The sequence below is a fragment of the Entelurus aequoreus genome, linkage group LG05 (assembly GCF_033978785.1).
Source record: "Entelurus aequoreus isolate RoL-2023_Sb linkage group LG05, RoL_Eaeq_v1.1, whole genome shotgun sequence".
NCBI lineage: Eukaryota > Metazoa > Chordata > Actinopteri > Syngnathiformes > Syngnathidae > Entelurus > Entelurus aequoreus.
In genome coordinates, this window is record NC_084735.1 from 18,972,318 (window position 1) to 18,988,590 (window position 16,273).

A 16,273-nucleotide genomic window follows, 5' to 3' on the forward strand; every position below is an offset into this window, starting at 1 on the left:
TAAGATCAAAGACAGCTTTTGTCCTCTCGTCGTGAACTCATGGCAACAGAAAGTTTTGTGATAACTTACATACAATTATTCTGTTTTGTCTTGATTTAGTCATCCCAGCAAAGCTCTCTTCAGACATTTAACGGCTACCATTTATTGTCCCCAACTATAAAGTAGCAGTAGAGTAGAAAAACAAGTTGCCTCTATATTGAAGCTATTATTGTACGTATCGGATGTGTGACAACTAAAAACTTCCAAAGTCTGCGGCCGTATAGATACGGTCAAAATAGTATCAATCTCACGAATATTCCCGAGCCATTTTGAGAGATGATAAAGAACCAAGTCAGATGATTTTGTGACGTAGAGGAGGAACCACAGATCCCTTCCCCACCAACAACAGTGCAAATCATGCAGACTTTCTGAGAGCCAACAACGATCACTTTGGGACAAATAATGATCCAGAACCTCATATTGCTGATCCTGAATAAAGGGAGGATGGTCTACAAATTTTAGAAACGGGTTTAGTGAAACACTAAGCATCATGTAGCAGTATTGCAAAGTGCTTGATAATCATTAACTTAGAATTTAATGGCAGCAACACATTACAAAAAAGTTGTCACAGGGGCATTTTTACCACTGTGTTACATGGCTTTTCCTTTTAACAACACTCAGTTAACGTTTGGGAACCGAGGAGACACATTTTTGAAGTATTTCAGGTGGAATTCTTTCCCATTCTTGCTTGATGTACAGCTTAAGTTGTTCAACAGTCCGGGGGTCTCCGTTGTGGTATTTTAGGCTTCATAATGCGCCACACATTTTCAATGGGAGACAGGTCTGGACTACAGGCAGGCCAGTCTAGTACCCAGACTCTTTTATTGTTGTAACACGTGGCTTGGCATTGTCTTGCTGAAATAAGCAGGGGCGTCCATGATAACGTTGCTTGGATGGCAACATATTTTGCTCCAAAACCTGTATGTACCTTTCAGCATTAATGGTGCCTTCACAGATGTGTGAGTTACCCATGCCTTGGGCACTAATACACCCCCATACCATCACACATGCTGGCTTTTACACTTTGCGCCTATAACAACGTCCACAGTTTCCAAAATCAATTTGTAATGTGGACTCATCAGACCACAGAACACTTTTCCACTTTGCATCAGTCCGTCTTAGATGAGCTCGGGCCCAACAAAGCCGGCGGTGTTTCTGGGTGTTGTTGATAAATTACTTTGGCTTTGTATAGTAGAGTTTTAACTTGCACTTACAAATGTAGCGACAAAGTGTATTTACTGACAGTGGTTTTCTGAAGTGTTCCTGAGCCCATGTGGTGATATCCTTTACACAGTGATGTCGCTTTTTGATGCAATACCGCCTGAGGGATGGAAGGTCCGTAATATCATCGCTTACGTGCAGTGATTTCTCCAGATTCTCTAAACCTTTTGATGATATTACGGACCGTAGATGGTGAAATCCTTAAATTCCTTGCAATGGCTCGTTTAGAAATAAATACAAACTACAAGTATAATAAAATAAATCACTTACTGTACGATGTCTGCTCTCACTGCGATCGATAGGATGTCCATATCTTCCCGTTTAGGTAAAGATTTAATCTTAACAAGGAAGTCTCCCTGCAGACACTGTCTTCGGTTCTGTGTGTTTGTCTCCATCTCCGGGTATACATTGAATGTCACAGATGAACAACTTCCAGATTCATGGCTAAATCCTCCTCATATCCAGATGAGAGGCTGGATTTATAAACTAGAATAACTTTGACCATCTGAGACGCGATGATGCAAGAGCAGCAGGACATCGCTGCCGTCTCACAGTAAAGCAGCATAGTGCTCCATCCATTTTCCTACTGCATGTCCCTTTCAGGGTCGCGGAGGGTGCTGGAGCCTATCTCAGCCGCATTCGGGCGGTAGGCGGGGTACACCCTAGACAAGTCGCCACCTCATCGCAGGGCCAACACAGATATGAATCTGCTGCTAAAAAATAGTTTTTCTGCGTTAGCGCTTATAACAACAACATTACTAATATTTGGTTAATATTCAGGTCACGATATGTGTATAGAGCAGACCTGGGCATTCTGCGGCCCGCGGGCCACATCCGGCCCTTTGTACGTCCCTGTCCGGCCCGTGTGAGGCCAATCATAAATTACAAAATAAATTTTAAAAAGTATCTATGTCGAGTGTGCAATACAACGGTGCTGCTTTTGTTTTGAAAAGCGTTATTTGTATTACTTCCGTGTGGACGTATGCGCGTGTGTGATTGTGAGTGAATGTGAACAGCTACAATCACAAATTACAAAATAAAGTTGAAAAAACATCTATGTCGTGCGCGCAATACAACTGTGCTGCTTTTATTTTGAAAAGAGTTATTAATGTGCGTATGTCCGTGTGTAACCTGTGAGTGAAGGTGCACAGCGACAAGTGATGCGCGGTTTACACCCGAGACGCTAAAAAGAGAACAGTTGTTGACGAATGGCGTGTTTTCAACAAGACATGGACTGCCAAGCAACGTTCCCTCTAAGGTGCGCGCCTGCGCAATTGCGCACTGCTCAAGCATCCTCTGCGCACAGCAAATATATGCCGCGCACCAAATCAAATCCAATCTGAATTCTAAACAAAATAAACACATTTATTCTGTGTAATTTTGCAATGCAACTTTGAGTGACAGTGACAACAAGCGGCCCTAACGGTGTTCGTCAACACCGTTCAATTAGTGTAACGTCTATCGAGATGCTTCGAGGACAGGAATTATATTGATCACTTTATTGAGCAAAACTGTTTATATTCGGACATAACCACACCAAAAACATGAGTAAAACACTTCTATCCCGAAAAACTAGTCATTTTCTGCCGTACAAACCAGGCCAAAACCAACTTGTCATCTGTCACCAACACGCATACCACTAAACCACTGGTGCGTTTATGGCCACACAAAAACTCGGACAACTCAAACACCACACAAAGTTACACTATGACTCCTCAGTCATACGTGTGCTTATTTTACTGTCATTTATTATTAATGTTAATGTATTTATATTAATCATGGAATGCTGTTACTAGAGAAAGTTACAGGAATGCACACTTCATCCTATGCTTACATTTCATTGTGCAACATGAGGATGTTTAAGGGGAACTAAATGTGATCTCTGAAAGGGGTACAAATGATTTCCAAAGCAGTGCTTTTGGTATACAGTTAAGTTAGGTTAAATGAAAGTATTATTATTATTATTATTATTTATCTTACGGTATATATCAAAAATAATATTGAGCAAAATTTAATTGAAATATTGTCGATGTGGCCCTCCAGCAGTGCTCGGGTTGCTCATGCGGCCCCCGGTAAAAATTAATTGCCCACCCCTGGTATAGAGTATTGTTGGCGGGTTTTGGGATGTTTTTTTAGAGGGTTTTGTGCGCGAATTAGAGAGCCCATACATTGTTAGCAGACTTTTTATGTATGTATTTATTTAGAATGCATTAAAAAAAGGAAAACATGTGTTCATGTCTTATATAGGGATTGTGAATGATAGACAGAACTTCTTTCTCAAATGTTTACATATTTCCGATATGACTGATCTGACGATATGGTCAGAGTACAGAAGTGTTACTACTGTGACATCAATATCCGGAAATAGCCGGAAGTATTCGGGGCGTACTACTCAAAATGGTTGACTGATTTTGTGGCGTTTTGTGATGTTTAGACGGTGTTTTCGCATACTTTGCAGATTGTAAATACTATTGGATATGGTTTAATGGATACAGTGAAACTCAAGCATATAAAGTCAACTTGTTTTTCCACTCTACTGCTACTTTGAGCTAACAAATATTAGCATTGTTCCTTTCAAAGAATGATCCACCCTCTCTTCTCATCTTTTCACAGATCGTAGTTTCGATGATGACGACAGCGTGGATGGCATCCGCTCCTCGGCCTTCAAGGTCCCCAAAGTTCCCAAGAAGCCCGTCGAGTCGTCGTCCGCGCGCAGGCCCAGCGCCACCGGCGATAAGCAAGGTAAAGTTACAGACCCACGGGCTCAGGATCTGTATCGGTATTTGGAACATATATCCACTCTTATTTTGATCATGGAGACATGGTTAAAGGCAGCAGACTTTATAAACCTGCCATAGAACAGGGGTGTCAAACTCAAATATAGAGTGGGCCAAAATTTAAAACTGAACAAAGCCGCGGGCCAAGGTTGAACAAATTAACCTTTTAATAGGGACCCAAACAAGTTTTGCGTTGAATATTGAACAAGCAAGGCTTATATAACTTTATAGTGACATGCAAAATCGAGTTTCAAATAATAATAATAATAATAATTAAAAAATATCAATGGCATATCAAATACAGTTTAAATAAAAATTGAATGTCTCTTTTTTATTTGCAACCTTCTGAGGTGAATATCAACATTAACTTTTTCCACAGGCTAATACATTTGAAAATAAAATAACAATGAATAAACCAACCATTCAGGACTTTAAACTGCTCAGTTTGCAACACACTGATCTAATCTGATGTGCCCAAGCCAGATACCTGCCTTCTTTTCTTGGATGCTAGTTCATTAATGTCGGGGCTCAGGCTTTGAGCTGAGGCAACCTTCATTATCGAACGAAGGTGTTCATCAGTCATTATATCTCGTAGTCCATCCGGACCACAGTCTTGGGGGCGTGCTTTAAAGGCACTGCCTTTAACGTCCTCTACGAGCTGTCGTCACGTCCGCTTTTCATCCATTTTAACAACGGGCCGGCCCAGTCACAAGTAATGTGGGGCTTCTGTACGCACACACATGTGAATGCAACGCATACTTGATCAACAGCGATACAGGTTACACTGAGGGTGGCCGTATAAACAACTTTAACACTGTTAGAAATATACGCCACACTGTGAATCCACACCAAACAAGAATGACAAACACATTTCAGGAGAACATCCGCACCGTAACACAACATAAACACAACAGAACAAATACCCAGAACCCTTTGCAGTACTAACTCTTCCGGGACGCTACAAAATACACCCCCGCTACCACCAAATCCCCCCCTCCACTCCACACACACACACACCTTGTAGCGTCCCGGAAGAGTTAGTGCTGCAAAGGATCCTGGGTATTTGTTCTGTTGTGTTTATGTTGTGCGGCTGTTGGATTGGATGAAAAGCAGACGTGACGATTTTCGGGAGGGGCACTGAAATTTGGGTGTCTCCCGGGAGGGTTGGCAAGTATGAGAATTAACGTTGAATGCGGTGTAACCGCGGCACCGTTGCTGTATATAATCGGCGGGCTTGCTCTAGTGTTGATTTGATATCGCCTCAAGGGCCAAGTGAAATTACACGGCGGGCCAAATTTGGCCCGCGGGCCAGAGTTTGACACCCATGCCATGGAAGTTACTTTGTGTCTTTATCACGAAAGCTTTTTTTTGACACTGAATTTTTTGTGTTTGAAATTTGTGAACTGAATTAAAAAAAAATCTTAATTATGCTGACAATTTCATTGGAAAAAAAAAAATGCGTGCGTTTAAAAATTCCGTCTAAAATAATTCAGTGCGGAAAAATCCACTGCTTCAAAAAAGCAAGACTCACTTCCGGTAAACCAAGAATCAATCGATTTTGTCTCAGAACCATGAAGTCACGCGGCACAGGTCTTGCAAAACAGCAAAATAGGAAGTTACCTGGGCATAATGCAACATAATAAAGATTTCAATGTTGATGTTTCCAAACTATAAAAATGATTCCAGTGGTTAGGATCTGCACTTATCAGTGATATACGGGTTACTACAGTAACCATAGAAACTATGTCGCAACAGCTCTATGTAGAGGAGGCATGAAGCAGAGTGGGCAGGGCTTGTTTACACAGCAACAAGCCTGAGACACGAGTGTGTCAGACGGAGGCAGTTTTCTACAACAAAGTGATGTTACATCGAATATGTGGATGTTTTTTACTCTTTGAGTTTGTTTTGTTGTCTTTGTTGCATCTTTGTTGCTCTTGTTCGATTATAAAACACGTGAAGTAGAGGAGCAACGTTCATATATTCTCAATATTCAGTGTTTTATTGTTCATTGTTGATATTGTAAATCCCACATTCTCTATTTTATGTCAATTCTGAGTGTTTTATTCAGTAAAAAAAACAGTTTTTGAGATGTTCTATCTATTGTAACGCTTTTGCGATCAGTCATTATTGTACTTTTATTTAGCTTTCATCCTTTTGTGCGGAATCTTTGGATTTTTTCACTAATGGACAGCAACCTCCAGTGTTTATAAAAAGGGATCCGAGCACAAACAGCAGATTACGTGTAGTGCTGCGTTCCCTTCCTCTTTGTAAGACCTGTTTTATGCGACTTCAAACTTGACACCTCATTGGTTGCTTTTGTCACATGATCGATTGTTTCAGTCTTAATTTACAGTAAGTGGATCTTTCCTTTTTCACTGAATTTTAAAACCCAGATTTTTTAAACACACTAATTTTTGTAACAATTTTTTAAAAATAAATTTGATGCAAAAAATGTAGTTACATAAATTCAATGTAAAAAAATAAATAATAACTTTGGTAATAAAGACACAAATTAACCTACTTACACGCTGCTTCTTTAGAAATGTTATCCACCACATTGCTGCCTTCGAAGCCTTGGAAACAGATCATCAGCCTTCCTATTCAGCTTCTCTTCCGAATGTATCGATTCAAAATTTGTTCTCAGTTTCTAATGTATTACCATGAGCACTGCTTTCCACCAGTTCAGTTCACCTTAGGAACTTGGAGGATGGCGATAGCTATATGAATAATCTGCCATCATGGCAGCACAGTGTATGGTGGGGGAAGAAGATGGAAGTCCATGACTAACACAAACTACTCTCTCTGGTAGAGATCGGTGTTGAATTTGCTACTTTTGTAGGTAATAGCCAAATTCCCATACCAGGTACCAATTAACGTAAAATCAAACAGTACCGTATTTCCATACTTTTTGATGCACGTGCCATCACGTCCTGTTGCAGACTCGGCACCGGCTCAAGCACTTGGTGGGCAAACAGGCGTACACGCAGAGTACTGCGTCTAAACCGTTTGTGTCAAAGTGGGCCGGACTGGTAAAATCATGCCATGGTAACTTACAAATAAAGACCACTTCAGATTGTTTTTTGTTGTTGTTTAAAAATAGACCAAGCACATTCTGAAAATGTAAAAATCTTTATTTTATTTATTTTTACTTGTTGCAGTTAATAGTATTCTTTCTTAATTTGTCCATACTTATACTGTGATAATGTTCAGTCAAATAGGTGTTGATTTTTAATCGATCAAATTATGAAAAGAATAATATTTAAAAAATCACATTACATGATGTTATTAATGTAATTTACTCATTTTCGTCAACTGATGTACTAATATCTGGTTTGTTCTGTACATATGGAGCATCATCCACAACAAAACTTGTGAATTTGCACACATTTAATTATTCACACAAGAAGTATGTATCTGTAACACGTCAGTAAAACGGCTGATCAAACAAAACAGAAGTCATCGTCATGGATCCACTAGCTGCGGAAGCTCGCTCTCCAATCCGCTAAACATACTCAATAACTCCACGGTCACGTTTTGGTGAACGTGTTAGCATATTAGCTGATGCTGACGACATTACGATAGCACGTACAAATAGGCATGAAAACACTCCTACAGTCATCACACGGGGGGCGGTCTAGTAAGTAAGAATTGTTTTACCGTAATTTCCGGACTATAAGCCGCTACTTTTTCCCCTCGTTCTGGTCCCTTCGGCTTATACAACGGTGCAGCTTTTCTACGGCTTACTGTAACCAGGGGCGCGCATTACAGAGGATGCGTGAGACCGAGGCAGACATCTGGCGCCAGGTAACGAAAGCAAAACAAAGAGTAGGAGAGCGTCAGCGACAGTTTGCGCGAAGGAAGTGTTCATGCAAACACCCTCAATATGGAAAACCAACGGAGAAGTGCATATGGTAGAGTGGCCGGGCCAGCAATCGGAGGGTTGCTGAACCCACCTTCTACCATCCTAGTCACGTCCGTTGTGTCCTTGGGCAAGACACTTCACCCTTGCTCCTGATGGCTGCTGGTTAGCGCCTTGCATGGCAGCTCCCGCCATCAGTGTGTGAATGTGTGTGTGAATGGGTGAATGTGGAAATACTGTCAAAGCGCTTTGAGTACCTTGAAGGTAGAAAAGCGCTATACAAGTATAACCCATTTATCATTTATTTATATGATGCTGCTTTTAAGTTAAAGGCAATCGATCTGGCTGTCAAAGAAGGAAATAGAGTTGCTGCACGTACCCTTGACATCAATGAATCAATGGTGAGACGTTAGAGACGGCAGCATGAAGAACTGATTCAATGCAAAAAGACAAAAAAATCCTTCAGAGGTAATAAAAGCAGATGGCCGGAACTTGAAAACTTTCTTGAGGACTGGGTGAACCCACAGAGAGCAGACGGCCGGGGTGTTTCCACCGTGCAGATCCGACTGAAAGCCCAAACAACCGCCAAAGAAATTAATATTGAAGATTTTAGAGGTGGACCATCATGGTGTCTCAAATTTATGAGACGAAAAGGACTGTCCATTAGGGCACGGACGACTCTGAGTCAGCAACTCCCTCCCGACCACAAGGAGAAAATAACAAACTTCCGCGAATTCACACAAAGAAAGATAGATGAATGCTGTTTGCCATGTCAAAGATGTGAAAGTTTGATTGAATGATTGAAAGATTTATTGTTAATAAATGGGACGCTTTGCGTTCCCAAACAGTCATCTCTGTCCCGACAATCCCCTCCGTGGTAGCAGGAACCCCTATATACTACGGTAATTACACATCAAAACGCCTGCGGCTTATAGTCGGGTGCTGCTTATATATGGAGCAATCTGTATTTTCCCCTAAATTTAGCTGGTGCGGCTTATAGTCAGGTGCGGCTTATAGTCCGGAAATTACGGTAGTTATATTGTAAAAGTTACAAACGTTGCTTGGAGTGAATGAAGAATCCATACGAGTAGAAACGTTACGGACGATTAGAAGACGGAACGGCACTTCTACTTCCAGTTCAAAGCTTTAAACAGCAGGAATTCACATTCACCCAGCAGCACCTGCGGTGAGCAAACTCGTCAAAAGATGACGTCATAGGACAAACAATAGCACTCCATTTAAGTGTCTTTGCATGTGCTTAATGAAAACTATTTGCACTATGGCCGTCACCGAAGGAAAATCCATAAATTAGCTGCGCCGTTTTATAAGCCGCAGGGTGCAAAGCATAGGAAAAATGTCACGGCTTTTTGTCCGAAATTTACGGTAAGTAAAATTGAAAACTGGAAATGATTTGCAGTTACCGGTAATTGGTGCCATATCAGTTCAAATGTGAAAGGTACCCAGTCCTACACCTTTTCATGTTTTCATGCACACACACACACACACACACACACACACACACACACACACACACACACACACACACACACACTAGTATTAAGACACAATCTGCTGTGACGTTCCAGGGTCCAAAGAAAGCGCAGGGGGAGTCGATGAATACGACTTCATCAAAGCCTTCACAGATGTCCCTGTTGTGCAGGTAGACTTCTTATAATAGCAGCTGTCCGGGCTATTTTTTGCTTTTTTCCACTGCCTCTCCTCTTCTCTCCTGCAGATCTATTCGTCCAGGGATCTTGAGGACAACCTGAACAAGATCCGGGAGATCTGCTCTGATGACAAGCACGACTGGGACCAGCGCGCCATCGCTGTCAGTGCGCTCACCCTCAACCGTCTCCTGACTTGGTTTTGAGCGTCGTCGGTGAATGTCCCGCCTCTTTTTACAGCTGAAGAAAATCCGCTCCCTGTTGGTGGCCGGCGCCACCACCTACGACTGCTTCTACCAGCACCTCCGCCTTCTAGATGGAGCCTTCAAGCTGTCGGCGAAAGACCTGCGGTCCCAGGTGGTCCGAGAGGCCTGCATCACAGTGGCGTGAGTGGCGCTGACGGACAAGTGGGACCTCTCCAGTTGTTGTATTCTTATTTGTATTTCTTTGCATCCTTCTGAGTAGACATCTTTCTTCCGTGTTGGGGAACAAGTTTGACCACGGGGCCGAGGCCATCGTACCGGTCCTCTTCAACCTCATCCCCAACTGTGCCAAAGTCATGTCCACTTCTGGTGTGTCCGCTATCCGCATAATCATTCGGGTAAGGTTTCAATATAAATTCTTCTTCTTGGATTTATAATTTACTTCAGGGGTGTCCAAACTACGGCCGGCGGGCCAAGTGCAGCCCGCCAGCCTCTTCAGTTTGACCCGTGAGACGTCACGTGTTCAACAAAGCATTGCTTTCAAATTAATCTTAAATACCAGGCAGTCTCTGAATGATACATGTTTGCTGCTATCTTGTGGACAATGTGAGTAAATCGGAACAATGACCCTTGAAAGTACTTTGAAATAATACCACAGCAAATTACTTATATGGCACAGTCTAAACAACCTTCCCTAGTCATGGTACAAAAAAAAAGCTAATAAAGGTCAACACAAATGGTCACACATAACACAACCTGCTCACTGAACATGAAAAACATCCAAACACCATAAACATTTTCAAAATTACACCCATTTAGAGGCCTACTGAAATGAAATTTTTTTGTTCAAACGGGGATAGCAGATCCATTCTATGTGTCATACTTGATCATTTCGCGATGTTGCCATATTTTTGCTGAATCAATCAATCAATCAATCAATGTTTATTTATATAGCCCTAAATCACAAGTGTCTCAAAGGGCTGTACAAGCCACAACGACATCCTCGGTACAGAGCCCACATACGGGCAAGGAAAAACTCACCCCAGTGGGACGTCGGTGAATGACTATGAGAAACCTTGGAGAGGACCGCATATGTGGGTAACCCCCCCCCTCTAGGGGAGACCGAAAGCAACGGATGTCGAGTGGGTCTGACATAACATTGTGAAAGTCCAGTCCACAGTGGATCCAACACATCAGCGGAAAAGATTTAGTAGAGAACATCGACGATAAAGTTCGCAACTTTTGGTCGCTGATAATAAAAGCCTTGCCTGTACCGGAAGTAGCGTGACGTCACAGGTTGAAGGGCTCCTCACATTTCCCCATTGTTTACACCAGCAGCGAGAGCGATTCGGACCGAGAAAGCGACGATTACCCCATTAATTTGAGCGAGGATGAAAGATTTGTGGATGAGGAACGTGAGAGTGAAGGACTAGAGTGCAGTGCAGGACGTATCTTTTTTCGCTCTGACCTTAACTTAGGTAAAAGGGCTCATTGGATTTCACACTTTCTCCTTTTTCTATTGTGGACCACGGATTTGTATTTTAAACCACCTTGGATACTATATCCTCTTGAAAATGAGTCGAGAACGCGAAATGGACATTCACAGTGACTTTTATCTCCACGACAATAATTGGTGAAGCACTTTAGCTACGGAGCTAACGTGATAGTATCGTGCTTAAATGCAGATAGAAACAAAAGAAATAAGCCCCTGACTGGAAGAATAGACAGAAGATCAACAATACTACTATCAGGAGACACCGAACCAAACACTGCACCTGTAACCACACGGTTAATGCTGTGCCGCCTGTCGAAGCCTAGCAATGCTGTTGCTAACGACGCCATTGAAGCTAACTTAGCTATGGGACCTCATCAGAGCTATGATAAAAACATTAGCGCTCCACCTACGCCAGCCAGCCCTCATCTGCTCATCAACACCCGTGCTCACCTGCGTTCCAGCGATCGATGGCGCGACGAAGGACTTCACCCGATCATCGATGTGGTCGGCGGCTAGCGTCGGATAGCGCGTCTGCTATCCAACTCAAAGTTCTCCTGGTTGTGTTGCTGCAGCCAGCTGCTAATACACCGATCCCACCTACAGCTTTCTTCTTTGCAGTCTCCATTGTTCATTAAACAAATTTCAAAAGACTCACCAACACAGATCTCCAGAATACTGTGGAATTTTGCGATGAAAACAGAGCTTTTTGTATTGTGATACAATGTGTCCGAATACTTCCGCTTCAACCATCGACGTCACGCGCAAACGTCATCATACATAGACGTTTTCAACCGGAAGTTTAGCGGGAAATTTAAAATTGCACTTTATAAGTTAACCCGGCCGTATTGGCATGCGTTGCAATGTTAAGATTTCATCATTGATATATAAACTATCAGACTGCGTGGTCAGTAGTAGTGGCTTTCAGTAGGCCTTTAAATCCATTAGAGTGCATGATGGGAAAAATCTAAAACACTCCCTCCACACTTATACATGTTTGGCGCATTTTAGCTGCTTGATATTTCTCATTGATTACAAAACTTTAAGAAGGTTGTCACAGAAGTAAACAAGGTAGGAGTCAATGGCTAAATCAGGCTAGAATTAAGGTTTTAGAATGGCCTTCCCAAAGTCCTGACTTAAACGTGTGGACAATGCTGAAGAAACAAGTCCATGTCAGAAAACCAACACATTTAGCTGAACTGTACCAATTTTGTCAAGAGGAGTGGTCAAAAATGTAACCAGAAGCTTGTGGATGGCTACCAAAAGCACCTTATTGCAGTGAAACTTGCCAAGGGACATGTAAGCAAATATTAACATTGCTGTATGTATACTTTTGACCCAGCAGATGTGCTCACATTTTCAGTAGACCCATAATAAATTCATAAAAGAAGCAAACTTCATGAATGTTTTTTGTGACCAACAAGTATGTGCTCCAATCACTCTATCACAAAAAAATAAGAGTTGTAGAAATTATTGGAAACTAAAGACAGCCATGACATGATGTTCTTTACAAGTGTATGTAAACTTTTGACCACGACTGTATATACACATAAGGAAACCTGGAAATGTTTTAACCCAATGCGGCCCCCAAGTCAAAAAGTTTGGACACCCCTGTTCTACATATACAATAAAATCCATACGATGTCTTGTGGGATACATTGGGGTCGTCTGTGACCATACACTTCAGGCTTATCAGTGTCGTCCTCATTTTTTAGCACACGCACGTCCCGCGCCTCATCCCCTTGATAACCAGTAACTGCACCACCAAGTCCGTGTCTGTACGCAGGTGAGAAGAGCAGCAATGAAGCTGCCAGGGATTGAAGTGCTGACATCGGCAGAATAAAAAAAAACATGTTTCTTCTCCAGGCGCTGCTTTGACTTCTTGGACCTGCTGCTACAGGAGTGGCAGACCCATTCTCTTGAGAGGTGAGCAGCACTCGGCTCCAAGCGTGCCTAAAGTATTGCGACATGTGACCATGATAGTAGTTGCTAAAATGTTTAATTATGTGGATATGAGTAGGCTCCTCTGTAACATGTGTTGTTCGTTATTACACTAGTATTCTATGTCAGCTAGAACATGGTTTATTAACCTTTTTTATATCGGGACCCAACTTTTTCCACGAGAGAGGGCCCATTGGGCCACTGAAATATTTACACTGAATTAGTCATCTTAATCCAATCGTTCTCAATAATTATATCTCACCTACTTACAGTTTACAGGCTTATCTAATGATGTGTCAATCATGGAAAAACAGTACTGCTGTTTTTATGGTACAAAAAAAACAGCTCAGTGGCCAGAATTTTACTGTAAAAAAACAACTGCATTTTTACAGTAACATTTTGTCACCTGAGCTGCCAGTTTGTCGTTTTTTTTTTTTTTTTGCCGCAAATTTAACAACTAGATTTTTCGGTGTGTTACTGTAAATGCCAAAACGGCACCTCTGTTTATTACAGTAAAAAAAGTACTGTTTTTTCCATTTAGAGCAGACCTTGGCAAATTAAGGCCCGGGGGCCACATGCGGCCCATTGAGCTTTTCAATCTGGCCCGCCGGACATTCCCAAATATTTTTTTTTTATCTTTAAGATGGAAACTGAGCTGCCATTATGATGTGCACTCATGTTTTCTAATGACTGTAAGTCTTCAACTATACTAAGTCTTTCAATGCTTGGAATCTGCATCATATACTAGTTACTATGGTCATCTAATTAGTTACTATGGTAATCTAATTAGTTACTACGGTCATTTAATTAGTTATTATGGTAATGTACGTCACAGCAGCTCAGACGAGGCACCAAGCAGTGTGGGCGGGAAGCGTTTCCACAGACGCGGAAGGAGATTTTCTAAAGCTTAGTGATATATAGAATAGTATAGAATAGAAAGTACTTTATCGATCCCTGTGGGAAATTCAGCAAATATCAGATATATCAGATTGTAGGTGGGTTTATTTTGTACCCTTCACGTTCATATTTCACTGTGCATTTTTGTTGCGTTTCACTTGATTGTAAAATATGTCGATCGAAAGGGGGTGGGACGTTCATATTTTGTCAATATTCAGTGTTTTATCGTTCATAGAAAAATTTAAAATTCCATTGTTTTTTAAGACGGTCTGTCATAACGTTTTTAGCATTCAATCAGACATTATTGTGAGGTTTTGTATTAGTGTTCCTAAAAATAGATATACCGGCCCCCAGACACATTTTTTTCTCTAAATGTGGCCCCCGAGTCAAAATAATTGCCCAGGCCTGATTTAGAGCAACATGCGGTAAAAACCACAGTAAATTTCACAATTTTACCATTGAATCTCTTGCTACTTTTACATTGCACAATTTGACGGTAAACATGCTTTGAAATCATTATTATTAGTATTTATTTCTATTTAAAATATGGTTTGAATGTTTGATGATATAGTTTTGCATAATTAGACAGTATTTAAGTAAACAAAATTTGCGATTACATAAAGTATATGCATTTTTTTTCTGCCAAAATAGAAAGAAAGAATACATTTAGTAAGACAAGTTACAGTACTTTATTGATACATATTATTTCCAGGATTTCGAGGGACAAATAAAATGAAGTGGAGGGCCACATCTGGCCCCCGGGCCTTGAGTTTGACACCTGTGGTCTACACAAACATGTTCTCTATGTGTTCTCGTTAGGGATGGCGACCGTTTGGTTCTCTTGGCGTCCGTCTGCTCCAACGTCTCACTCTTCCTTCGTGCTGGCTTCTAGAAGCAATAGATCATCCTCAGTATATTCAGCTTCAAAAATATATTGTTGTGAAACCTAATTTTTTCCAAAAATAGTCGTCAAAAAAAAAAAAGACGCGTTTTTTTGTCTCAAGATTGTGAATAGGCAAAGTTTTAAAAAAAAGTGCTGTTCCCCTTTAACTAAACTGTCAATAAAATTTAAGTGCAAATGAAAATACAGCTTTACAACTTAAGTCATAATTTTTGCGCTTAAAAAACTTTTCTATGACTTTAGCTCCAGACTTCTTCTGTTTGTTTTATATTGTCACTACTGCCACTAGTGGTGGAACAGTGTATGACAACTGACTACGGCTAGAGGGCCACTTGCGGCTTAACAATGGGCCCCGGCCCCTGTGCTTAAGAAACACTGAGCTCGAACTAGGGATGGGTGCTGAATCCGGTACTTTTTTGGCACTAAACAAATCCTGTCATACCAATTCACGTAAAATCCCACGGTGCCATGTTTCGGTACCTAGGTAGTGTGTGACATCACGCCTTTGCACTTTGGCACTTGGCGATCACTCCAGCAGCACTGAGAGTGGACATGGCCAAACTACCTTTCTGTAATGTTGCAAAGGAATTGATTCAAAAAACACCCTAGTGTAAATTTGAAGCAAGGTTGCACTTTTCTACAAATGCGCCATCTTGATGTCAATATTGCACAAATTTACATGACACCATGTCCGGCTCCTTAAATTATGCGTGGTGGTCATGCTAGCTTCTGTTGTCAATGGGTACCACTGATATTTAAGACATTTCATATTGTTCCAAAATTGTTTCCGTGCTACAAATATTTTTAATGCGCTATTATTTTTTTTTTCCAAATAGTAGCATCGGTGCTACAAGTGAAAAAAATAAGTGCATAGCGCTGACATCAGTATTGTATGGTCCCAAATACAAACCTCTTTCTGAAATATACCGGTATGAGTTGAGTACCGTTAAAGATTCCTGGGTACCGGGAATTGGTGCCGTATTGGTTCAAATGTGAACGGTCGCCATCCCTAACGAGAACATGTTTGTGTAGCACATAAGGTGTCAAACTCAAGGCCCACCACTTCATTTTATTTGGCCCTCGGAAGTCTTGGAAATAATATGTATCAATAAAGTACTGTAACTTGTCTCACTTAATGTATTCTTTCTTTCTATTTTGGCAGAAATAAATACATGTACTGCATGTAATCACACATTTTGTTAACTTAAATATTGTCTAATTATGTTATGTTATTTTCATTTATTATGCGCCCCCCAACCAACTGTTACATCAGCCCGGG

The 16,273-nt window shown here is 41.2% G+C and overlaps 1 protein-coding gene across 1 annotated transcript in view; it reads left to right on the forward strand.

Annotated features, from left to right (window-relative positions):
• The window catches only part of clasp2 (cytoplasmic linker associated protein 2), a 178,680-nt gene that overhangs the window by 76,887 nt on the left and 85,520 nt on the right, over positions 1 to 16,273 (forward strand). Inside the window, exons 8-14 of the mRNA XM_062047295.1 lie at positions 3,874 to 4,002; positions 9,483 to 9,556; positions 9,632 to 9,724; positions 9,801 to 9,946; positions 10,026 to 10,161; positions 12,971 to 13,041; positions 13,122 to 13,181. Coding sequence (XP_061903279.1) covers positions 3,874 to 4,002; positions 9,483 to 9,556; positions 9,632 to 9,724; positions 9,801 to 9,946; positions 10,026 to 10,161; positions 12,971 to 13,041; positions 13,122 to 13,181 — 709 coding nt within the window. The remainder of the gene's footprint in view (positions 1 to 3,873; positions 4,003 to 9,482; positions 9,557 to 9,631; positions 9,725 to 9,800; positions 9,947 to 10,025; positions 10,162 to 12,970; positions 13,042 to 13,121; positions 13,182 to 16,273) is intronic.